Source organism: Crocodylus siamensis, chromosome 1 (assembly GCF_052110815.1).
Source record: "Crocodylus siamensis isolate JL-2025a chromosome 1, ASM5211081v1, whole genome shotgun sequence".
NCBI lineage: Eukaryota > Metazoa > Chordata > Crocodylia > Crocodylidae > Crocodylus > Crocodylus siamensis.
In genome coordinates this window covers 117610160-117636914 of record NC_143395.1, presented here as the reverse complement: position 1 = coordinate 117636914, position 26755 = coordinate 117610160, and the positions used below count along the sequence as shown (strand labels likewise).

Here is a 26755-nt window from a genome sequence, read left to right as displayed (position 1 = left end):
AACTTCTTGATTTGTCAAAAAGTTAGCAGACAACTAAGACATTGTATGTGAAAGGCTAAGCTCCCTTACCTGCATTTTAATCCTCTAAGTAGGTACCTGCTGCTCTATGTGTGGTATATTGAAGAATTTCTTGCCTCTGAACCACTCTTCAGAGAGATTCCCTGTGAGTTTATTTTACTTGCAAATGCTCTATGATGGCATGTTTGAGGGGACATACATTCATGTTTGGAGCCCAGGTATAAAGCCACAGCTGAATTAAAAAAACAACCTATAAAATAAAGCAATATTCAGGAAAAAATAAAACAACAACAACATTCAGGAAAAGAAATTTCTTAAAAAAAAAAAAAAAAAAAAAAAAGTCAATGGATCAAGAAAAAATGCTCTTCAATTTTCTTTCCCTCCCATCTAGACCCAATGATATAAATAAAAATAAGTAGAAAAATCATCAGAATTGACTCATCTCCTAGACCAGCAGAGTATAGATTCTGACATAGCAGTGGGCATCCCCTTAGAGACAAAGTTGTACAATTTCTGTCCTCATAGGTACCTACTTTCCTTCATTCTAGTACTGGTTAGAAGTAACAAGCAGTAGCAGTCATCTTCAAAACAATGATCAAGAGAAGAGAGTTGAAAAGCAAGATGGAGGGATTATCTGAACAATCCCAACAAATAAAGCCAATATACTTCTCTTGTAATACACAGACAAAGCTAAAGTTTGGTAAATTCAAGAACTGTTTAATACCAGTGTGCCCCATACCTGAAGAGAAAACTACTGAGTAACTTGTAGACCTGAAAATGAATGAAAATGTTGAAAGCTGCATATTTACATGCCTTTCATTCACTTAGGAATGCTCCTACAGAACAAGGACTACATTCAAATTCCACAAATGTTTTGTTCTTTATAAACAACATTACCCTGACTAGATCCAATTTGCCCAACTGCTTCTGAAGCTAAAGAGAGCTTCAGACAGAAAGGAAGCTAAAAGAGTGGACCACTATGCAAGAGTGAAATTTCAGATTCCAAAGCTGCTTCAAGCACTACAGGTTTCCCTCACTTAATGCTGTATATGTGTTCCTGGAAAACGGCGCATAACTCCAATTTGCATAAAGGGAACTCAGTTTACAATACAACCAATAGGGATATGTTTCAAGACCTCGACTGTACTGACTTGCAGACCCATTTCTACCACTTTTACAAGACAGTCTGGGTACTCACCAACAGCAGACAGTACACACAAGCACAGGGAACTGTCATAATAGGGATGGCAACTACAGAAACACGTGTTGCAGACAACGAGCAAAGAGCACAGATCCACACAGGAGACTATATTTTGGTGTGTGTCATTCCTACAATGGACTGCACAGAGCAGCTGACTGCAGGCTTCCACCACACCAACTGCATAAGAGTGAATTTACCTCACATATTATGAATTTTTGATATAAAAAGGGTCATTGCATAAGAGCGAACTCACACTTACAGAACCTGCATAAAGCAAGGGAAACCTGTACTTTATCCAGAAAAAACTGCAAATGTGACAACTGGAGGAAGGCAGCCCTATTCATTTACTACATCAAAAGAGGTCACCCTTTCTGCAAATCACTTCAACCAAGAAAAACATCAAGACAGTGATATTATCAAAAGTTAAAAGTTTTGATAGCAACTTGTAAAACCAGACTGAAGATCTGTTGACCTGTGATCTGGATAACAGAGAAATAATTCCAGATGAAGAAGAATGAGTCAAAAGATCCCCACCAGAAGGAATACCTATTAGACAAAAAATGCAAGGGTTTTCATTCCATGTCGAGTTGCTCCATGAAAGAGTTGAAGGGAGAAAGCAGATTGCTCAGTTTGACTGTGTATTTAATGGCTTCTTGCTGGTACTTTCCAAATAACTTAGTCCCCATGAGAAGCATATGTATCCAGGTTAGAGGTACATGTATGCATCTGGGACTGTAAATTTAGGACAGAGAAAGGAATTTGGAACAGAGCATGCACACACAAAAAAAAGATCAATTTTAGTTAATGAAGAGCATTACTACTTGTCAATTGGGCCATAAAATTAAAGACTTTTTCTTTTGAGAATTCACAGTTGTTCAAAGTAGGAACAAGTTATCAGTGCAAGGGAAACGGTCCTAATGGAATCCAACTCAATTCATTCCAATACTATTATTTGTAGCCTACCTTTTCAAAAAGCAATTCTGAATAATACAGCTGTAAAAATACAACAGTAATATATATCAACTAGAAGGGGAAAGGACTGTATTCAAAACTTTCCTAAATCAGAATTCATAACTCTTCAGGTTCTTACACCAGGCTTGCCTTCATAGTACCTTTGAGTAACTGACATCAACTTGGGTCTCTTAGTCTGGATGTTTCTCTCAGAACATAACTCCTGAAGTTGGAGGCATGAAAACTCTGGAAAAAGTTATTTATCCTGTCCCTGGGAGGAAAGAAGCTGAAACACTGGCCTAATGAACTAGATTAGTGGTAGGCAGCCTTTTGCCAGTATGGTTGTTGGTGACCTGGCCATGGGTGCAAGCCAGAAAGAAGTCTGCAGTGGCCGACCCTGTAGTGGCCAGCTGCCTATACTTGCTTTGCTCTCTCACTGAAGATTACTGTCCCCTCTGTAGCAAGGAAAGCACAAACACTGAGAAGCAGCAGAATGGAGTAATCCTGAGGAGAGAATGGACATCACAGCACACATCTATGCCACTGATGCCCTTTTGATCTCAATACTGAGTCCATTGCAACCACTGTTACAAGTGTAAGTAAGCAATCCCTTGCCTTCCATAAATCCTTCAAAAGCACTTTATAAATAAAAATTACTATTGTTTTATCACAATCAAACACAGATGCTCATGGGGGGGTGCAGAAGAAAAACATGTTAAAATTCCTGCTTAGAAACAAAGAAGCTTTCAAGCTTCTGGAGGCAGAAGAGAAAGTCCAAATTTGAGCCAAGTATATCAGGTATGGCAGCACTGGAAACAGACCAAAAAAGGAAACATCCAAAGCATGGGCCAAAGGCAGGAAACTCTTCAGCATGGTACTGACAGAGCACTGGGTGCCTGTTGGGACGAGCTATTCATTTGAATAATACTGACAAAAAATAATATCTGAATATAAAATTAACTTACAACTAGGCAGTAAGTAACTCATTAAACTCATTCTGCCCTGTTTTATAAATGGCAGCTTTATACTAGAGAGATATGGTAATCAGTCAAAAACTAACATGAGGCTTCAATAAGCTGCAGGCAAGTGAAGCTAATTGTTTTATTTGTTTATTTTTATGAACATTTTTATAACTTAAATGATAAATGTCAAAGCACAAAATGTGTGCTGTAATTGAGAGCAACTTAAGAATAAAAAAACCACACTTAAAACAAAACGAAAGAGTTAAATGGCTCAAATTTTATCTTAAGAGCTCAGTATGCATGTATACAGTTCAATTAACGAAGCATTCACAAACCTTTCTATCCAGGAAACAAACTGGGACTGCTGGTTCATTCATTTGCATACTAATGTCTGGTATGGTTTAAGCTGACAGCTGTGCTGTGTCTGTGCTAGATCAGAGCGCCAAAAAAAACAACTAGAAGGTTTGTCTACCTCTGAAAATGACTTCTTTAAAACTGATGAGGACTGGCAGTTTGCTATTTGGGAGAATAATAAAATGCCCAAGTGACATTCAGATAGGGTATGTTTGAGAAAGAATTTTTTGAACATTGTTCAATTAAGCATTTGGTTTTTGTTTAGGAGGGCATGGAGTGAAACACTTTCTGCTACTTTTAAGCCTTGGAAATAAGATATTTGAATATTAGTTATATTATTCCCTAATAAGGAACATCAAGAACTTTCCTTATTTGTGGGCTCTTGAGTTTAAGTGGCAAATTAGAAACTTGCTTTTTTTTCCTGGATCTACTAAAGAAAGGTTATGATAAACAGAGCAGTCCTGGGAAGCACAGCACATAGTGTTTGATTTCATCTAAAGTATTTTTTACATTTTAACTTAGAGACCTGTGCTAGCAAACATGGTCCAGTAGATGAGAAGTTCAAGCTTAGGAAGCATTGTGTTCTAAACAATGAATAAAATGCAACTTCAACACACCAACAAAGCCTCCAGCAGCCATGAGTTCAAATGAAACAAAGTGCAACTCATGCAATATTTTTCCCGTTCTTGAATTAAGACTCAAAACTTAGCAGAACCTCCTCATGGCACTGCAATGCAGAGGTGCTCACTTTTCATGGTATGGAGCAGAAAGCAATGCAGCAAATGCAGCCCTTGCAGTCTATCTGCTTAAAATTCACACCCTTTCACCTTGTGTGTATGTGTGGAAGAAGTAAGTGGAACAGAAAATCACTTCCACCTGGACCATTGCTTCTCCTTATCTGTTAAAGGCACATATATAACTCCCATCAGAGGCTTCATTTTGACACTGCCATCTTCTAGTTTGTCATACTGTTCCAACATCTGGTTTCCCCCTGCAGGACCAACTGGTAATATCAATCTTCCGCCAGGTTTTAATTGGTCTATAAGCTAGAACACAACAAACAGAAGTAATGAGAGTACATATGGATAAGTGCAATATAATTCAGAGCAGAAGGTGAAATAACTGTGCAGTATTTTTTATCATAGAAGCAAGGTATTTTGCACAAAGTACAAGTCAAACTGCATCGTCGGTGGACAATGTGTTAACAAGAGATATTTTAACTTGTACGCAGTATACAGTAGCTTGAATAAGGACAATTTTACTGAAAAAACAGTAGTACAACCTTAAGGTACAACTACTTGCATTTTAGAAACATTTACAGTAACCATCTGAAATTTACAGGAAAACAATTATCCCAGATACAGATGAAATTTTTAGGAGTTGCGCTTCTGCAGCATAGCTTTTTCCATACGAAGAGAATTTATCCAATCATGGAACAAGTCTTGTTTACAGCAAAACGCAAAAAAATTATATTTGCTAAATTGTTCATTTTAACTGCTCATTATTTGCTGTTGATTCCATATACTAAGTCTAACAAGGGCTTCAGTGATCATGACAAGATATGTGAATCCCAGAGATCAAAATGTTTAATTAAATTATAAACTACAGAAAGATATCTCAATTACCCAACAGCTTCTGCTGTATAAAATATAATCCATTTCCTATTACGTGAACAGGCTGAGTTCACTTACAAAATATCTTGAGTAAAAATGCAATTTATCTGATGGAGTGTTAGAACAGGAATTACTTGAAGAAAGAAACTTTTTGCCATGGTACTTAACCACCTTTTTATAACAAGATTGTGCTTATATGAAGTGCCAATTTTTCTGATGTTGTTATAAAATAAAGGAGTCTCTTACAAAGTTAAACAAATACGCATTTGACAAAAACATTTAACCATGCGTTTTCACTATAATTTTTTTTTTTAATCTCAGAAGATAACAAAACGTAATATTTACATCTACCAACAATTCCTGGAAACATTTTGTTACAAAGGCATCAACCAACATCTAGCAATGGATAACCTCTCTATGCTACTGCAAATTCTTAGTTCCAAAGCATCATTTAATGGAGTTTGCAAAGATCTTCAACAACAGTTCAAGACTTGTGATACTTACCATACCAAGAACTTTCCTTAAAAACATTATTATTATTATGTTGGATGCATCTACAAGAGACGCTAACAGCACAGTAGCCTAATAATATTGCACGGTAGCACATCACAGCACAAACAATGCTACTACATTACTATGCAATATTATTAGACTATTGCACAGTAGTGTCACTTAAAAGGCATTTGCTGGTGCCACTGCACAGTAACTGCAGTTACTGCGCATTTATTTAGCACTTGATAGTACAAGTACTAAATAAATTGTGCAGTAACCATTACGTATTAATGAATGTGTGGACACTTTGACAACAGCACAATATTTAACTCCATCTCTTCTCCTCCTTTCCCAAAGTACAAAAAATGTCATTATTTACACTCATATGCAAGTATTCATCATTACCAGCAAAAAAATGGGATGACACTTTTCTGAAGGCCATAAACACTGGCCCTTTATTAACCTTGAGTGACATAACCCACTTCCTTTCCTTGCAAGGGCTGAGCATATTTCCTCTACATTCCACACAATCCCTGAAAACCCAAGATGCAAAAAGATCAGGTACCTATTTAAACTTTACAACCTACTACTTAATGAAAAGGAGTTTCATTCATTTACTGCATATAGAAGTTCTAGTTAATAATGAAGATCCAGTAAGTACACCATTTTTAAATACACTTACTTAGAAACAAGTTTTAACACTGTGTGTGTGTGTGTGTGTGTGTGCGCGCGCGCGCATGCACTCATGACCTCAACTGAATAGCTCTACCAGCGTTTCAATTAAAAAAAATACAACTTTTTCATAGCAGAGAAATTAATGATTCACACAAAAACAAGGAGCTTACTGCTTGGGGCACAACTGGTGCTGCAGCTCCTACATGAATAGCATCATAGGGAGCTTCTTCTGTGTGTCCCATTCTTCCATCTCCCACTGCAAGAAAGCAATATTTTTATCCTTTCCATATGTGTAGAGGGGACAACAGAGCTTCAGATATTCAGACCATTCACAGCTGCATATAAAATGTTACGCTCAAATTTAACTTGAAGCCCTGAGCAAAATTGAAATGTAAATGCATGATATTTAAAATGAGCTGTCATATTTAGCTGCATTATGTGAAGTAATTCAACCAAAGAATTTGCATCTACAGAGTATGTGAAGTGCTGCTGGAGCAATAACAACCAGAGGAGTCCATTTATATTGAAAGTAATTCATTTGTAAAAGTTAAAAGACTAACAAGAGAGTGTAAGTGGCATTCAGACTGCAGATACAGATGCCACTAGATAAAACACTCATTTAAAACACATTCTGTACTGCTTAAGAGTAAAGTAACTTTAATCATGTCTACCTTCTGATCAGAGATAACAGTCATTAAATATTGCAGCCACATTTTAAGTATTGGGATTTTAAGGTATTACTGTGCTGCTTAAGCAAACATCTTAACATTGCTTTCAAAGAAATTTAAAAGCACCTGGGTTTGGGGGTTGGTTATTTTTTCTTTAGAAAACAAAAACCAAAACCAAAATCCTATCTGTACTTAATATGAGTAAACAGAAAAATTAAAGAGCCCTGGCCTGATTCCATAAATTCAACACCCAGTGGAAACCAGGAGTTCAAACTGGCCTCACTCTGGACTTGGACAACTGTTGTAGGAGCAGTGTGCTCAATTCCCATAGGAAAAAGAAAAAAAAAAAAACCTCATGTCTCTTCAGTATCCATTTCTACTAACTAATTTGGAGTTTAGGCAACATGCAACCCATGAAAGGTTTTTGAAAAAAGGACAGGTCTTCTAGCATACAAATGCTGCACAAGATTTTTTTTGTCTGTCTTTTTCAATACACCTGACCTGCTGATATTGCACTATTGTATAGTTTATCCACAAAGCAGTAAATATATTTCCCTGTGAGCACGAAAGTTGTGGTTTTGCTTTGTTTCAACATGCACTATACTCCTTCACTTGCAGCCTTCTCTGAACACCTTAACTCTCAGTTCTCAGCCAGATCTTTGAGATTTTGAGAAACTTCAAAAACCCCTTTAGGAACCTTGAGAAAGTTCATGAACGTTGTGCGGAAAGCCTATAAGCCCCTTTAGGGTTGGTACTTCTTATACTTGGAGGTTCAAAAATATTCTGCTCCTGTTCCATGCTCAGTAAGAAAGTTCTGCTGGAACTTTTGTAAAGCAGTTGACATAAGTGAAGCAGTAGAAGATGTTTCATCAGCAACCATGGAAAACCACAGACCAACAACTGAATATCTGAATTCACACACCAACTGTTATCTGAATAACCTATCAGTTTACATCGATTCCAGATAATCCCAAGATCCCAAAACTTTACTAAACAAGCTCTGACCAGTCTAATTCCCTTAATCCGCCTACTTCAAAGGCACTTTTTCCTCCACGTCCCTCACTATTAAGGGCTGCTGTAATATCTAGAAGAAAAGGGTGGGCAAAAATAGCATGAGAAAATCCCAAGTATTTGGTCCAGGCCATCAGACAATATACTTGCTTTCTGCTGTCATTTCTGTCATCGGCCATTTGTCTTCCTATGGCATAATCCATGTCTGCCATTCAACTGTGGTCATTCTAGATCTTATTTTGCCCCCCCAGTCCACACCAATGATGGATCCTGGGCTGCACAGTGGCTTTTGTATAACTGGCAAGCACACTGGTAGACTGATCTTCCTATGGGACAGAGTCAGTTGAGGCGAAGAAACAGTGCTGGATGCTGGTCAAAACAGCAAATAGCTGAGCTCTCATGTCCTTACACCATTGTTCATACAGTTCAGTGGCAACTTAACACTAGTGCGGTGGAGCATAAAAAACAGAACAGATAAGCTCCCTACGAAGAAAATGGTGGACAGTATGACAGCAAGGTGAGAAACCATTTTTACTAGTGTGGCCATTGCAAGTGTTATCAATGACTGATACTTCACCAGTAGAGAGCAACAGCAGAAAATCAATGTCATGACTAACCCTAATCAAAGAAAGTCTTTGCGGTGGTTCACTACCAGAAGTATTTTTGTACAGAAACAAGATGTTTTTAAATGTGCCAACAGAAGACAAGCACATTCTTGGTTACTGTACCATTTCTCTAATTTCAAAAAGATCTGGAACAGCTTCACTGACAGAAAAAGAACCAAAAATGACTTGAGAAGAATTTAGCTATAAGGTTCCAAAAGAACAGAGAAAAATAAATATAAAGACAAATAGTGTGTTCATAACTTTCTTAATAAAACACTTAGTGTGCCAGCCCTAAGCCATTTTTAAAGAATTCACCCAAAGACTGGTTTTCAACAGGACAGAGCTTTCACTCCAAATTTCTCTCTCAAGACATCAATATCCATGATGATTAAGTACTGATTTATAACCAAAGTAAATTTTAAAACAATCATTCCTCTCTTTAGCATTCTTTCTTCTCATTGTCTAATTTTATTTTCTTGATATAAATTAATAACATTAAGTCCTAAGAGTGAGAGATGCTATCAATCCGTTTTAAAAACTCTGGACAAATTCAACTCTGGACCAATTCAATGAGTACACTCTGTTTTTCTAGTACATTTTTCATTTGAGAAGCTTACTGGCAAAATGTCACCACTGTTACTGCACAAGCATGAAATCTTTTTACTATATTGTTCCCATTTAAGTTGGAAGCTCATTCATGTATACTAAAAGAAGCTGGAAGTACAGTTTAAAAAAAAAAAAATAAAAACATTAAAACTGAATCAAATTCTCATTCTTCAGATCCTCTGTGTTTTATTACACATATTTTAATCCACATGAATATTTACCATAGATTCTGAATGTTTCTTACAATCCTAGAAAAATCCAACTATTACCCAACATGGAAGGGGAAGCTTATAAAAAGGCATGAAGGGAAGCTAAGCAACTAAGCTGCAACCAGTTAGTGAAAATAGGCAACAACGAATATATTGAAATCTGATGCTCACCAATCAGTTTCACTCTTCCTGAAGACAGCAATGTAGGATCATCCTTTTTGACATTATTTATTGAGTCATCTACTAGTTCTTTAATATGATCAATTCCTACAACTCGCCCTTTGGGACCAACCTAGAAAAAAAATTAATATAGTTGAACAGTTTGTGCCACAGAACCACCATCTCTAGTTCCTGAACCTTTTTGCTTCTAATACATTTGGAAGATAAAGCTAAAATATAATTCCTCAGTGCAATTAAAGAAACTGCTTAGAACAACTAATTGTCTTTCAGAATTCATAGTTAAGCATGCAAATACAATTTTTGTTACTTATAAGTTCTTTATTTAAAAAGCAAATTGACAACACAACTTTAAGAAGTGGTTCTGCTGAAGTCTCATTTTTACAGCATTAAAAATGATCTTCCTGTTCAGTTTTAAACAGTTATTGTCTTATTTTGTTATATTTAGAACTTTTTTTTGTTGAAAGATGATTAACATTTTCTAGATAACTTTATAATAAAAGAAATCGTTATAAAGGATTGGTCAAATGTGATTTTGCAGTTTCTGCTCCTTATCTCTACATATACACCAATCTAGAATGCTAATTGAGTGCCTCTTAAGCATAAGAGGCATTGCTTGTCTGTATGTTTGTGTGATTAGCATAAGAGAACCAAGTTGAAATAGCAGGTTTATATTTTGCTGCAAGGTGCCAGGATTCATATAACATACTAATCTTTCAGAAAGAAGCTCAATAGTCAGAGAACAGAAAGCAAGATGTTCATCTCTTGTTCTATTGTTCTGCAGCAGCTTATGATCAGACACTGGCCTCTAACACTAAAATTTTAGGTTTATCTGTAGGGGACCTGACTGGCATAGCAACAGTAGAATCATAATTCTGTTACTGTCAAAATTAACTTCCCCTCCAAATGGTTGCTTATTCTAGTATCCATATGTCCAAAAAATGACTATTTTCAAGTCACTTGCTCCAGAATGGAGGGGTCATGTACAAAACACTAAGTGAACAGTATGGTTATAGATATGCTTGTTGATATTCCAAGGCAGCTGAGGTAGAGTACTAGCACCTATTACTTTAAAAACATATAAGCACATGTTAGTGTAGGCAAGGCATACTGCCATCAGCATATGTTAAACTGAAGGCCAACAGACTTAGTTTAGTATGTTAATGGAAGTAGAAAATCTAGCGCAGACATTTTAACATGTGCAAAGATTACAAAATAAAATTGTAGGGTAGGCAATGCCACAATATTGTAACTTGGAGGCTCTGAAAAGGATTGAAACTTTATACTTGTCTTTGAATAGAGATTCAAAGATTCAGTGCAAAAGGCAGGATGAAAGAGTGACCTGCTCTTGGCAACTCATCTGGTCCATAATTGTATCCTTTTACCGGTAGCTTTTATAGGGGTGTGCAAAACAGGCCATACTTGATTCAGATTTGGCCCCAACAGGGGACGGTGATTTGATTTTTTGATTTGGATCACTGTCCCCAATTTGATTTGGCCGAATCCAAATCTGAAGATTCGATGACAATTTGGAGAATCGGGGATTTGGCCATAGACACAGCTTTAAATGTTTTTTCTACATACAGTGAGGTACCAGGCACGGCTCATGAATGCTGCAATGCTGGGGCGGATGGAGCATCCCACAGGAGCGCCGGGAGAGGGGAGGGGAAGGCCCTGCATGCTCAGCAGCCAACATGGAAGTGGACCAGAAGTATTTCTGGTTCACTTTCAGGTCTGCTGCCGAGAGTGCTGGGGAGCCCCCTGCGCTCCTGTGGGATAATCCATCCACCCCACCAGCGCAGCATTCACAAGCCATCTGGTACCTTGAGGCATGTAGAAAAAAAACAAAAACAAATTTGAAGCTGTATCTATATCCGAATCACTGAATCTTTCCAAATCGATTCGGAGAGTTCTGATCGATTCAGAGAGATTAAAACGTTTCCTGATTCGATTCAGATTCAGCCACCAAATTGAATCAGGGACCGAAGCTTTACAAAGCCCTTGTAGCTTTGTATTTGTTGTAAGTTATATTTCTATAGTGTACATTTTAATTTTATAAGCATTTAGATTTAGGGACAGCTTAGCAGAAATCAAGAGAAGAAACTGATTAAACTTCTATACTCTGAAACTGAAATTAATAATATCCACCTAATTGATTTTTTTCCTAGTGAAATGAGGCAGGCCTAGCATTTGAGTTTGAGAACAAGCAACACGTGAGACTGCAAGTTTTCACTATGACAACAACAGCTTACTATTTGTAGGAATGCTTGGCAACCAGCAGGATTGAAAGCCAGCAAAAATTCTGATGCAGTCATCCTCTTTGGCAGGCTGCAACTTCTTGGCATTTAAAGTTCAGCAAAAAGAGCACAGCATGAAATAGCCTTTTTTAAAATAACAACACTTCCCAAAAACACCAGCAGTCTGTCAGAGCCCCTTAGGCTATTCCAGAATCCTGCACACCTATTCCTTCCATTTCTACTTTATGATACAAAATGAGCCATCAAGAAACCAAAAGAAGCATCTGATCCCAGAATAAAACCACACTCCACCCAGTGTAAAATTTCAATATCCACAGGATTGTTAGTGAATCACGTTCCAAAAAATACAAGGGGATGAATATTCTGCAGTTGCTATCTCCTATACATACATCTTATCTGACTGTTTCATCTTAATTTGTAAGACAATATACACATTCTACTAGACATTAAGGGTTTCCCTAGAGAAACCAACAGATGACTATCATAGTTTCCAAGACATCAAAACTCAATCAGATAACACATCTGAGCTCCTGACCTATGCTTCGCTCTGAAGCTGCCTATTCTATTTTCTAAAGGATCAATCAGTGGGGTGTAGTTCACTGGGAACATGCAAAGGTTGCATCCCCATGAGTGGGAACATTGTGCTTTGCAGTGCCTCACAGGCTTTTGAGGTGTCACAAAACACACACGGCACACATGAAAAGATTTACCATGACATTTCAGCATAGAGCCAAAAATCAGATACTGGGACATCCTGGTATTTTAAACAAAAAACACAGTCCAAAAAACCCAAACAAAAAACAGTGCGGTGTATGCTGCTGGAAACGAGCCTGGCCAGCCAGAGCCACACTCTAGCAGCTGGCCAGGCTCTGTGCGCCCAAATTGCTGCCTCTGCAGCCCCAGAAGACCCGCAGGGCCCCAGGTAAGGCTGCTGGTTGCAGCCTCCCCTACCACACTGGGGGCAATTTAGTGTGCACCACAGCACGTGTGCAGGGGCGTCCCCTGGGGATAAACACACATGCTGCTATCTGTACCCAGGGAAACACATGTAAGCACACATGGGGATGCACCCATAGAGTCTAACAGAGAGACTGACTGCACGTGAGTAGTCTCTTTATCAAAGGCTTGTGTTGGTACATGGGGAGAGAAGGCAAAAAAAATATTTTGCCATACCCAGACTTCTAGTTCAGTCAATCACCATAAATAATAATCCATTTCACAAATGAGAAAACTGAAGGCAGAGAGATATAGTAACTTGCTCAAATCAAAGAACAGGATAAATAGGACCTTGGCCTATTCCATAGTAAGAATTAATTTACGTAAGTAAAAACCAAAAATCTTCTAATAAATTAAACTTCTTACATAACATTGAGCAAAATGTAATGAGGATTCAATAGAGGAGTTGGCCAATAGGGGATTTATATGTCCAACCAAATTATTCAGAATTTTTATATATAAATATAACCTGGGTTAAGAAGATTTCCTTGTAGGAAGATTTAAGACACTGTTTCTGCAAAATTCTTGAATCTTCTTCTGAATCAATCTGTACTGACCACTGTCAGAAAGCTACTGGACTATCTGGACAAGAGATCTGACCTAATAAAGTTATTCCTTCTTTCCACTGCAACTTGTAAATGCAAAAACAAATTATTACAAAGTTATACAACACAGCCAATAGGCAGGAAGCTTAAAATGGCAGGGAGCCTCTTAAATCTTAAGACTCCTTCCCACCTGCATTTGTGATTCTGAATTTCAGACACTATTTTTCAGGAACAGAAAGAGAAACACAGGTCTGAGAAAATTGGGTCAGAATAAGCATGGTCTTCTGGTTTACCACTGAATCAAGACATAGCTCAATACGTTTCTTTGCATTAGCAAGCCAACTTCTTATGCTTATATTGTTCAAAATCAATCTTTTTTATCCATCAATTCCCCATCAGTAAAAAGGGAATAACATTTTTCTACTATGCAGGGATGCTGACAGAGAGAATCAATTGCTTTTGAGAAACAGAGTTACTGTGGTAGGAGTCAATACTCAAGAAACTGACCTGACACATACTTTAGCAGCTGGCACAACATGACATTGCATTTACATACTATCTATTCATGGTGCAAGTTAAGAGGCTCTCTCTCACTTGCCTTGCTATTTTCCTCAAAAGACATTATCAAACATGCATGAGAAAAAATAATCAAAAAGTAAACCAGAAATAATTTTTAATATTAATATAAGTTCTATCATGGTTCATCAGATTGACTAAAAGATTTCTCAAAGTATTTACAGTTGCAATTATGTGTGGGGAGGAAAAAGCAAATTAAAAAGATACTGTTTCTCTCTGATAAGGCTACAGCTAGCAGGTGAATGTGATGATGAATATACCAGAACAACATCTTCCTGGCCTACATGTGCTTTCTTTTTCCTGATATAGGCAAGGACTATGGCATTATCTCCAAGGACTTCTACCAGACAGTACTTTATGCATTAGCAGAAGGCTTTTTAGGACACATCTTCCTGTACTGATTTCCAGATCACTCATGCAAAATTTGGGTTCCCATGCATTCAACAGTCATGCAACCTAGACATGTCAATGAGCGCTACAATCCAAGTTTGAGACATGTGACAACCGGAATAGTATGAGAATAAAAAGCAAGTACACAGGGTCCAATTTTCCATCAGCCAAACTGTCTAAGCACTCGAGACCCATGGTCAACCTGTGTGCATCTCAGTTAGGCTGCAATGACAAAGATATTTTCTGAAGAGACCCAGTGCAGTGACAGTCCAAAAGGAGGCATAAAAGCAGGAAACAATTTGTTCCCCACATGAAACTAGGAGATACTTGATATGAATAGGTTTTATTTCCACATGGACAGTATTGAAGTCAGTGGTTCTCAACTGAGGCCCCATGAGACACACCCCCCTGGGGTGCTGTGACGTAGGTGCTACAACATGTGCACTTTCTTGCCCTAGATCTCAGGAAGATCTGTCTTGTATTGCAGCCCTTTCTGGTACAGCCCTCCTCCATAATCCTTCTGGAAAAAGAAGGGATTTAGGACAGTTCCACCTGTCCCAAGCACCTCTTTCCAGGAAACACTGCCCAGGGTCAGACCAGCAAGGACTGCAGTATGAGCTTGCTCTCCTGTCTACTTTATAGTCAAAGAGCCTTAATGCAAGGGAAATACATTCACATACCTCAGTCCTTCCTGGTCTGGCCGTGCATTAGATGTGCTGCATACATTTTAGTTGGCAGTAGTAGCACCCCATTGGGAACCACTGAGGTAAGCTGAGCACAACAGTGGTTTTCAATTGGGAATGCTGCCACATTCAAAAACATTGTGAATGGGACAGCCTGACTGAAAAGATTAAGAAACACTGAGGCAGAAACACAAATACTAGCTTCTCTTTAAGCAGGGACAAGACAATCCCCAGCATTAATATGCTGCACTTCAAAGTAATTCATAAATATCTGTTGAGGATTCTGAGACTCCAGGCAAACTCAGATACATGGAAGAAACTTTTATAGCCTTCTTTTGTAGTAGGGTGGTTAAATGAGTGAGGAAAGAAAAATTGCTGGTTGTTAACTGCTCTGTCAAAAATACTATAGCATGTGGCAACCAATGGGGGGGGTGGAAATGATATATGGCAAGGAATCCTTCTTTCGTACTCTATTTTCCACCCTCTCTATTAGCAGAAACAGTGTCAGAAAATGCACCAGCTGTTTTTTCCCCTGGAACTGTATTTCTGGTGTAGAGAAAGGCTCTCTCTGGAAAGAAAGACGTAAGTTTTTCACCCTCTTTCTGGAATTATGTTCATTTATCATTAAAGAGACCTCAAAAGGGGAGGTCTTTATCAACTTCTGGGAATCTGGAACATGGCTAAATAAACTAAAAAAAAAAAAATATTGCCTTAGGATACTGCCAGGAACCCTAGCTCTAGCAGAAGAGTTTAAAGCAATGGTGCTTAACTTTTCATCCCAATAACAGATGAATAACGCAAGGCCAGTCCATGGGCCAGATCCCTCCAGTCCCTGCATGGCCTCAACTTGCCAACCCATGTACCACGGTCAGACCCTGTGCTGCCAAAACTTGGCCCCCCCATGCCAGGATATGGACTCAGGCCACCCCAGCTCCACAGGCCAGATTTAACACATAAAGCCACACTATACAGCCCACTGGGCTCCCCACACATCCAGAATTTTGACAGCATGGGAGCAGCAATTAATGCTGGCACTGCTCCCTGCCACCAAATTTCAAGACACAAAGAAAGCCCTGCAGGCTGAATCTGGCCCAAAGGGCAGTGGTTGAACACCCCTGGTTTAACATATAAACTGTCCTTGCCACATAAGAAATGTTCTACTCTCAGCAACCAGGCTCTTACAGCTTCTTTTTGTTCAGTAAAGTTAGGGTTAACAGAGTCTTATTACAGTTATTTTGGGACATTCTATGTGAACAGTCGCAATATCTTTTTCTACCAAGAATACTGATATAAGCTGCCACATTGAAGCATTCTGTTTTGACACAGCCTGTAACACCAGTGAGACTGAACCCTAATATGCGTTTGCTTCTGGGAGATCAAACCTGGGCATGACAGGTTCATATCAAGACAGGGATCTCTCTCAAGTCTCTTTATAGAACATCATGGTGCAAAGGCAAACATCAGAAATCCCAAAGGATGATCTGACTGAAGGCAAGGCATGCCTGCAGTCTTCACTGTCTAACTCATCTCACTTGATGAGCAAAAATACAGTAAGTTGCATACTGGGATGCTACTTTTTGAAAACCCACTCCAATTCAGGATAGTGTACCCTAAACAGTCCAAAGCAGGGTAGGATGGCATCTTAGAAATCTAACTCATTCAGAGAGGTATAAGCTTTCATAGGCAGTCACCTATGAAGCTTATGACTTCCTGAACAGGTTACTCAGGAAAATGCCATCCTGCCCTACCTTCTACATAAATGGTAATATAAAACCAGAAAAAGCGTTCTTATACTAAACCATGCAATACTGGTGCAATCTTCATTATGCAATTTTTGCGTAATTTATGAAGATTCTCAACCAAACACTATCCAAAAAGTAGATGTTAGAAAAAAACGAGTTGTCATAAAATATATATATAGTTGTAGCCATGCCACTATTAAACCGATCATGTTTCCACAGGATTTAATGTTAACAAAGAAATCATATATTAATTTGCTATGCTATACATTCCCTGTCAAAGGACAACAAATAGAAAAACCTGAATAGCACATCAGGGTTTCAATGGAAGTAAGTAATGCTAGATTCCTCACAGCCTCAAAATAAACTGTGATTTAACTTGCTTCTTATATTGTCTACCTTTCAGGTTTAAAAGATGTATAAAAATTCTTATGACACTACTGGCAAAATCTGAAGGTTCTGGCATAAATTCCATTGGAGATTTTGGACATATCTGAAATGAAACTTAAGATGTCATCTTAAGAGCATTTTCTTCCCAAAACACTGAAGTCAATTTACCTTCCCTATGAGCCCCTCCTCCTCCCTCCAAATACAGATTTACATTAAAAAGGAAAAGAGATGCTACTTCTAATTGTTTTATGCACTTATATTTTTCAACCCAGTATTTTTAGAAACTACCTAATCTTTTAACCACTCCAACCACATACTAAACTAATTAAGATTCTGCTTTCAAATCTACACGGCAAGCAAAAACCATTCCTTTAAGACATACATCCTAGAAGCAGAATCTTGCACTCATCATGCAAAAACCTGATTTCATTCTTAGTTTCACAGGGTGCATCCACACATGCAAGCACGTGTGCTTGCAGCAGCTCAAATAGAAGTGGTGCAAAATAGAGCCGGGGCTTTTTGCCTCAGCACATGTGCTCAGACATGCGCTTTGTGTGGAGCAAATTGTGCCACTTGGGGCAAAATAACCCTGCTTGGCTCCTCCCGGATATGCAGCCAGGGGGAGCTAGAGCCCGGGGCCAGCACCTGTGCTGTCCCCAGTAGTATAAAAAGCTGCCTTGTACTGGTCCCATCCATACAAAAAGCTGCCCTGGCAAGCAGCTCGGGACTACTTGCTCTCTGGAGCTTCTGGGGCCCAGCCAATTAGTACTTGGGAACACTACCCCTTGTGCCAGCTGGACTGCTGCAGCATCCCAAATTCATTTTTTAAAATACCCCCAAAATCCATGTTCTTCCACGTTTAAAACAAAAAACCACTCTACACACACACACACGAGAGAGAGATAAGTTGGGTAACGCTTTATTGGTATATTTACAATGTTAAAGCAATTTGGAAGCCTACCAGTGTCTCTATCATAATGAAAAAATAAATTCTAAATACCTATGTGTTGATCTGTGCTTTTGGTTTTCTTCACACATGATGGGTGTGTGATGGGGGGGATGTGGTATTTGCAGGAAGGTGGTGGGAAGGGGTGTGGGAGAAGGCAGTGGGTGGATGTGGAGGGGTGTGGGTTGGTCTGTGGATAGGAGTGGGGCAATTGCTGGGGGCACTGTGGGTGTGGGGGCTGCTCAGGAGGGGTGGGTCTCCTGTCCCCCTCAGGGTGCAGCCCCCCTCCCCCACAGCACATGAAATGCCCCCCTCACCCCAGGTCCCAGCTCCCCCCTGGAAGGCCACAGCCCCTATCCCCCACAGGGTTCCAGGCACCCTGGAGGCCCCCCCACCCAGGGTCCCAGCTCCACCCTGGAGGGCCCCAGCTCCCTGCCCAGTGCCCATAACTAACCTTTAACAGCAGCAGTGGGGGGGCCATGCGCCAAGCCCAGCCTGGTTCTGCTGGCTCTGGGACTCCTCTTGCCACCCAGCTGGGCTGGTCTTGTGGCAGCAGGACCCAGTGTGCCACATAGGGACCATGTGCCAGGCCCAGCCGGATCCCGGGACCCCTCTGCAGCCCAGCTGGGCTGGGTCCAGATCCCTGAGGCTCGCTAGTCTGGCTCTGCACTGGAGCGGGTCACATGGCTCCAGGAGGCGCACACAGGAGCCTCGCCTCCCAGAGCTCTGTGACTTGCTCTGGTGCAAGGCTAGACTAGCGAGCCACATGGAGCTGGGCCAGGTCCTCCCCCCGCCGCAGGCACAGGGGGCAGAGGCAGGAGCCAGCCCTGGGGCCCGGCCCATGCTGACAGGAGCCAGCATAGTATGCGGTTCCAGGACTGCCGTGGCCAGGCCCTTCCTATAGCTGCAGGACCTGGCCCAGCACGCGGTGACCACGTGGAGCTGAGCCAGGTCCTGCTGGCCTTGGGGCTGCTCATGCCACCCAGCTGCCAGGTGGCTCCTGTGTGCGCCTCCCGGAGCCATGTGACCCGCTCCAGTGCAAAGCCAGACCAGCAAGCCTCAGGGATCTGGGCAGGATTGAAAAACAGAGACCAAGAAAATCTTAGCTTTTGCTAAGCCTCATGCAACTTGCAGCATGGGAAACATTTTTTTTGTTTCTTCACATGCCTGTTGCCCCACCTCAAAGGAAAGAGGACCGAAATGGTGGCAATTGGCAGGGGAAGTAGGGGGGAAGAGAGTGACAATGAGCAGGTGGGTGGAAGGGAAGCAGCAATAGGCAGGAGCGCAGGGCCTGTGCCAGTGCTCTGGGGCCAGTGGAGTGGCAGAAAAACAGAACCCAGGCTGGCAGGGTGTGTGGTCCACCTGGCTCCATTGTGCAGGGCTCCCCTGGGCTCTCATGCAGTTCCCAGGTCCTTCACCCGAGTTGTGCGCCTCCCGGGGGAGCCCCATGCAATTGAACTAGTGGCCCAGCCCCACTCACTGCCAAATGCGGGTCATGGGGAACAGCAGGGAGCTCCACGCTATGGAGCCAGGGTGGCTCTGCTCCTCTCCTTGACCAAGCTCCATGACCTGTGCCTCTGGCTTCATTGTGCAGGGCTCCCCCCCCAGCAGCGCGTGGCTTGAGCGGAGAACGCAGGAACTGCATGTGAGCCCCATGCAATGGAGCCAGCAGCCCGGCCACGGGCAGTCCTGGGGCTTGCCAGGACTGCATGCAATCTGTAGGTGCCCCAAGGGCCTGCTGCTGCTGGAGGCAGAGGCTGTGCGCAATGGGGGTGGAGGCTGTGTTTATAGGGGGGCTATAGATATAGGGGTGTCTCCCCAACATGCACATCCATCATACCTCCCCAGCCACTCTCCCCTTCCACACACCCCACAGAGCCCCCACAAACCCCAGACCCACCAGTGCACACTCACATTCCCCCACACCCCACATACTCAGCCCCCCACAAACTCCATACCCACCTACACCCCTCCACAACCCCCCCACACAACTCCCCACAAACCCCCTACCTCCCAACATACAAGAGTACAACTTCATTTTGAGTTATTATGCAAATCGGCTCTATGTACACTATGTAAACATACACAAATCAGGACAAAAATATTTTTTGAAATAATATTAAAATACGTTATAGCAGATGTTTGATTTTTAGTATACGATTTGGGTTTTTTTCCATTCCAAGATGGCAACCCCCCCAAATGCTGGCAAAGGTGAGGGGTTAGGGATGGGACTTCCAGTCCCAAGATGGTGAATAGGAGGCAGAGCAGCTGTCAAGGGCCAGGGCTATCCTTGTGGCCCCCAACAGCTCACCAAAACTTGTTAAGCAGCGCTTCAGATGAAATAACTGCCCATCCCTGAGTTGCATCAACATCTGCAACTGGTTTAACAATGAAAGTGAAAAAGACAAGTCAAAATTGACTAGAAGACTCAACAGCTAAGAGACAAGAATACAATGGTAACAAAATTAACAGGGAAATCCACAAGGCAGTGTACTTGAGTATAAATTGTTCCTTGTAGTCACTCCCAAACTGTGTTGTATTCTAGTTTCACTTCTCTAAGTGTCAAGACAGATGGTTCAACTTACTTCTAACTTTCCAGCAGTGATCAAAAAAATAAAAGGTAGGATGATTAGACAAAGAACTAATATAATACCATTATACAAGTCAATGGCACGCGCTCATTTGTTAGTACTATGTGTTTTATGTTTAGTTCTAGTCACTTTACCTTGAGAAAGAAGATACAGAAATACAGAATTGAGACTAGTAATAAGCAAGAAAAAAAGGCAGACTGTTTCATATAAGGAAAAAGGTAATCATGAAATTTTGCATTCATCTTCCTATTTTTCTTTAAATTTAACCAGAATTATAATTCAAATATTCAGATTGAAATGTTCTGGTTGGTTCAAGTGGTTAAAATTAGGTTTCTCACCATTCGTGCAAAGCATGCCGTAAGAATTCCACTTCCAGATCCAACATCAAGGGCTTTGGCTCCTTCATGCAACTGTTCAGATAAAAGTTCTAGGGCGTATGCATGCTGATAAAAAGAAAGACAAAAAGGTCTGTAGTATTTTAAAGGATTAATTTCCCCCAGTGAATGTTAAATTCTTCAAAGATTTAAAGTAATACATGAAAACGCTGGACTACTTTAAGAAAAGAACTTTCAATGTTGTGTTCTTGTTACGTTTTGTGCCACCGCAAAATTATTTTGATGCTTTTGCCATTTAAGTTTAAAACATATCACGATATTCTCAACTATTTTAGTTGATCCCACAACAAAAGACAGACTATGGTCTTCAGATCACTGGATTCCCAAAGAGTGCATCACAACATACTAGCTTACCACAGAAGTAATGGAAGTAAACCATAAGACCCATCCCCACTTCATGAGAAGATAAATGTCCTCCTTCCCTCTCCAGCACCCTGTGCCTGTCCCAGCTACCCTGGGGACTGCCACTGCTGGTGCTGCTGCTGCCTTCCCTGCTCTCCTGGTAGCCCCGATGCTGGTCACACTCACAGTAGTGCATTCTGCTGACACAGACAGATGCACTTTGCAGCCAAGCCCACCCCCTCCACTCCTTCCAAACTGCCAGGGCTGGAAGGAGGGGCCACGGTAATAGTTGCTGGCATGTAAAATCTTGTAGAAGAATCCTCAGCAGCAGGGACTGCCTTTGCCCAAGGTACAACAACAGGTCAGCACGGGGCAGACAGCAGAAAGAACAGGGCATAATTCTGTCCCACCACCCTTAAATGACACCACCTAAATCAGGGATTCTCATCTTTTCTGATTTAGACCTCAATGATTTTCAACTAGGATGGTATGAAATTCAGATTAAAAAACCCCCCCAAAAACTTCACAACTTAATAGTACCTCTCAACACTGGTTCAATTTCCTTTGGCAGAGGAATGGAATTCTAATATAATAAAACAGGGGCAGGCAATTATTTTGGGCGGAGGGCCACTTACCTAGTTTTGACAGTCTGTCGAGGGCTGCATGGGTAGCCCCACCCTTTGACAGGTGCCCCACGGCCTGGTCACCATGTTGGGATTAATGTCCCAGGGGCAGCACCGGTGGGGCCCAGAGCAGGGCACAGGCTGGCAGGGGTCTGTGGAGCTGGCCTGGGCTGCACCAGCAGGGAGAGGGGGAGTTGGCCTGGCTCCACAGAGCCCCTGCCGGCCAGGACCCTGTACCATTGCCACCCTGCTCTGGGCCCTGGCCCTGTGTTCCCACACCCACTCATTCCCAGTGCACCCCCAGCCCCATGATACAGGCAGGGGGCAGTGCACAGCCCTGACCCCCTGCTCCCCAGCAGGGAAAAAGCTGGTGCAGAACGTGGGGAAATGAGCCCCTCCCCCATCTCCTGGCCCACGGTCCCTGCTGCAGTCACTTGCAGCCCACACAGGGCTGTCCTGAGCAGCCCCAGGCAGTCCCATGTGGGCCATGAGCGGCTGCAGTGCAGGGCAGCGGCCATGGGGCAGGGCCGCTTTTCCCCCTGCACTGAGCACCAGCTTGTAATCTGCCCCCGCTGCCAGCCTGGGCCCTGCATGAGCTCCGGGCTTGCCTGTTGGGGCTGCACCGCGATAAGAGCACCTGCAGCCCCCCCAGCTTGCCATGCTGGGCAGTTTTTGCTGCTGCTGCCTGCCCGGAGCTTGCATGCTAGGCAGCACAGAGGTGGCGATCGCAGTGGCAGCATCATCACAGCCTACCATGGTGCGAGCTCCAGGTGGGCAGCAGCAGCAAACACTGCCTGGTGCAGCAAGTGGGGAGGGGGCGGGGCCGAGTGGGCCCTACTGTTGCGGGAGCCAGCCGGGCTTCCCTTGGGTCCTACTGCCCCTGGTTCCTGTCATCTCTGACAGGAACCAAGGACAGATAAATTTTAATTTTAAAAATTTTTTTAGGGGTCCCGCGGGCTGGATAGAATGGTTTCACGGGTCGGGTCTGGCGTGTGGGGTAATAAAGGGCTTAGACTGTGCATCTGTCTGTAATGTTTTGGGTCAACTGCACATGCACCGCTACAGTGCAAGTGGCAACTGGCTGAGTGGGCCAGGGCAAGGAAGAGGTGAAGGCAGGTGTACACACAACCAACAGCTAGCAGGAAGAGGAAGGTGGTGGGGACAGAGGGGAGTGGGGAGTGGAGAGGCAGGGGGAAACCCCACTGCTCAGAGGAGGACACAGAGGGAAGGAGCCCCTGCACCAGTTGGTGGCTAGAAGAAGATGCGGTAGCAGTGCAGAGTGTTTATATGATCAGCTCCAAAGGGTGAATGGGAGGCGGGGAAGCCATGTAAACACTCCTTTGTTATTTTAAATCCATCATTCATGACAGGCAATTGGTTTATATCTATCTATAAGTTTAGTCAGTCTGTGTCTGTCCGTAATGGTCTTTAAATGCAAATAGCTTGAAAACTGTAAGAGACAGAACATTGTCTTCAGAAAAATTTCTTTGCTAAACCTTAGTATTTTTTTTAGTGACTATGTCAGGATCATCCCAACTTCCAGAATTGGGGGAAAATGTCAGAGACCAGGGCCGTTCCTACTGGGCTCCTCCCAGGAGGGCACTGAGAGCCCAGCGTGGCAGGGAGGGCAGTGGGAGGGGCCAGCTGAGGAAAAGCGGGAGCCAGGCAGAGGCGCAAAGCAGTGGGCGAGCAGTGGTGGCCCTGTCCCGAGCCCCAAGCGGGAAAAGCAGCAACCAGGGCCAGCGCGAAAGAAGCTCTGGGGCATGGGCAGCTGTTGCGAGGTGCAGACTTTGTCTGCCCTTGCCCTGCAAAGAGGTGCACAGGCAGGTCCACCTTCAACCTGCTGGATGAGAGCAAGTGTAGGAAGAGATTGGCCTCTTCAAATATTCAGCCTATTTTATGCAAGTTTTATAAATATTTATTTTATAACAATAAACAGTAAAATCTGTTTAATTTTGTTATTTGAAATTCACCCATCATTCTTGACAGTAATTCGCTAGTATAATACATATTTTGAAACAAACACACCCCTTCTCAGGTGCAAGAGTGAAGTGTACCCACTAACTTTAATCCAGGAAAAAAAGAAAGTGTGTCCCAGGTATCAGAAGTGTGGGAAATACTGATCTAGACAACGGTTGCTTTTAAGTAAAAGTATTAGGGCAGACATAGAACTCCTCCCCCCCATGATACATTCCAGATCCTTCATACTGCTTTGGTAGCACAACTATGTAACCAGATAAAACTTCCAGCCCATGTGAAGTAGTGTTGGTACAGGGGGTGGCTCAAGTAAGCTGACACAACTGCCATGAGTAAGGCCATCCCTGGGGGGGCAGTGAATCGGGGCAACCACCCCAGGCCCCATGCCTTGGGTGGCCCCGTGGAGCTGGATGGAGCAGCAGTGGTGTGGAGCTGGGCGGAGCCACTTGTGACTCACCCCCAACTTCCGCTACCACCAATGGCAGCAGCAGCTTCTTCAGGCCCATGGGATCAGAGCAGAGGCAGGGCCTTGCATGGTCTGATTTGCCCTGGAACACACACCCTGCTTGGGTCAGCTCTGGCCAGGAAGTAACAGAACATCTTCGAAAACATTTGGCAGTTGTAACAGGTTAGAGGGGTGGGCAATTATTTTGGGCAGTGCCGCTTACTGAGTTTCAGCAAGCCATCGAGGGCCACATGACAGGCAGCCCAGGGCAGATTAATATTAATTTTCCAAATTTTTTAGGGGCCCTGCAGGCTGGATAGAACAGTCTGGCAGGCTGCATTTTGCCCACCACTGGGTTAGAGCAAGGTTGTCCAACAAGGCTGAATGAAGCTACAGCCTTAAGCTCCTGCCCAGCCACTGCCTTCTACATTGCTCCAAAGAGCAGCTGGGTTCTTCAGGCTCCCTCCCGCACTTTCCTCTGGCTTTTGCTGCCTGGGGGGTGGAGACCTGCAGCACAGTGCCGGGGGGGGGGGGGGGGGGGGTTGGCAGGGGGGAGTGGGGAAACAGAGGATGTGCCTGAGGCCACACAGGTGCATGGGACAACAGTGGGGAAAGGGCATGTATGGGGTGCAGGGGGTGGAGCATAGGTCCATAGTGCAGTGATGTGAGAGGGCATCCACATGTAGCTGGGAGGAAGGGAGGGGGCATGGTGCAGTCCACAAGCATGCAGCCCCTGCTGGTGAGGCCCATAAGGTGTTCAGCTTCTGCCCACTTAGAGTAATTTAAGTGTTACTGTAAAGAATGCCAGCATCAACAAGATATAACATTAGCACCAGAAGGCCACAACCCTTCCTCTCAAATCAGTCCCCACAACTTTCCTTTACAGCAAGCATAAACTCTGTGGAGCAACGACTTTGGAACAGAGCTAGTCATTTATGGATGGCTACAGTTTGACCAATATCCACCCTATAATTTGTTTACTAGTCAGGAACTCTATCTAACACATTCTATAGGCTGAAAAGTCTGCTGCATCAGTACACATCCCGTATGTAGCAAAGGGACTGGCCAGGAGCCAAATACTGCTCCCTTATTCTGCTTGGGTTGTTCCTAGTTAGCTTTCATTTACACCACTGGTACAACATCCCACACATGGCATCAGCCACCAACTGGACCAAACTGGAGATTATGGAGTTTTATTTCTTCCCGTTCCACCGTCTCTCTACTCAGAGGCAGCACAGATATGGTAAACCAGGCGGCAGCAAAGCAGGCGGCAAAGCTACTTCTTCCTGTTTTGTGCCAGCAAAGAGTCTGTCTACAAAGGAATTTTCCAGTCAGCTTAAATTTACTTTGCATTTTATTAAGCAGATCCAAGCATCAGGCCTCTGTATCTTTAAGTTGGCCACATGCAATTCATCCCAATACAAAAGAAAATGTTACTAGTTCTTTTTTTTACTTATATCAAAAAATAAAATGACTTGAAAACCCTGGAAACACAAGAGACTATGACTCCAACCAAGTCTGTGACAGATCACTGTTGAGACCTGGTCGCGTTAAGGATAGACAACACACTTGTAATAAAATCTGCACCTGAATATCTAAGCTCAGTGCGATACTCTTTCCAAAGTTACCATATAGCTGTAGGTGTTTCTCTATTTTTAGTTCTAATTGTTCTTATGCATACATCAATATGAATAGCAAACAGCACTTCTGCTGAGGGCGTCATTGTCGCAACAGCAAAATACCAGAGTATCAGCTGTCCTCAGCCATTTTTAAAAACGCTGATTTTAATTACATGCCTATAATTTGCATATTTCTGCAGGCATATTTCAGTTTAAACTACTGATCTAATGCATCAGAAATCTAGCTGAACAGGCTTCACGCACAAGATGCTTTTTCCAAGTTTAATCTATTTTTAACAATGCCAAATTTTAGTTTTATGCAATAAGGGGAAAACTCAACCCCTTCCTTCCCAGGTGCACCAGGCCTTCTTGAAGCACAACTGGTGTGGTACTACTCTGTAAGGAGCAAGAGTGAGCAACTCATACTCTCCTGAACTCTATATTGCATGGACCCCACATACAGAGCCTCCCAATGCAGCAGCATGGCTAGATGGATCAACTTTCTTTAGTCCTTCCCCTCCCTACAACACATTAAGAATAACCCTTTCATTCCCCAATATCCATCTGTATTTCTTGATCTGAACAGAACCTCTGAAGAGCTATATGCTTTTTATACTACAGAATAACCCACCTCTGAATTTAGGCTTGAGTGTTGCTGTTTTCCACCTAGACTGAGAAACTTACAGGGCAATTTTGCA

At 42.5% G+C, this 26755-nt stretch overlaps 1 protein-coding gene across 4 annotated transcripts in view; it reads right to left on the bottom strand.

Moving 5' to 3' along the window:
* PCMT1 (protein-L-isoaspartate (D-aspartate) O-methyltransferase) overlaps positions 1 to 26755 on the bottom strand; it is a 56216-nt gene that overhangs the window by 6930 nt on the left and 22531 nt on the right. The window contains exons 4-7 of one of the 4 annotated variants that reach the window (XM_090041249.1): positions 20995 to 21099; positions 9537 to 9657; positions 6437 to 6522; positions 4314 to 4532 (exon numbers count right to left, since the gene is read on the bottom strand). In XM_090041249.1, the coding sequence (XP_089897375.1) occupies positions 4353 to 4532; positions 6437 to 6522; positions 9537 to 9657; positions 20995 to 21099 (492 nt within the window). In that variant the 3' untranslated portion in view covers positions 4314 to 4352. The remainder of the gene's footprint in view (positions 1 to 4313; positions 4533 to 6436; positions 6523 to 9536; positions 9658 to 20994; positions 21100 to 26755) is intronic. The other 3 variants (XM_090041246.1, XM_090041259.1, XM_090041253.1) reach the window with 3 other exon arrangements.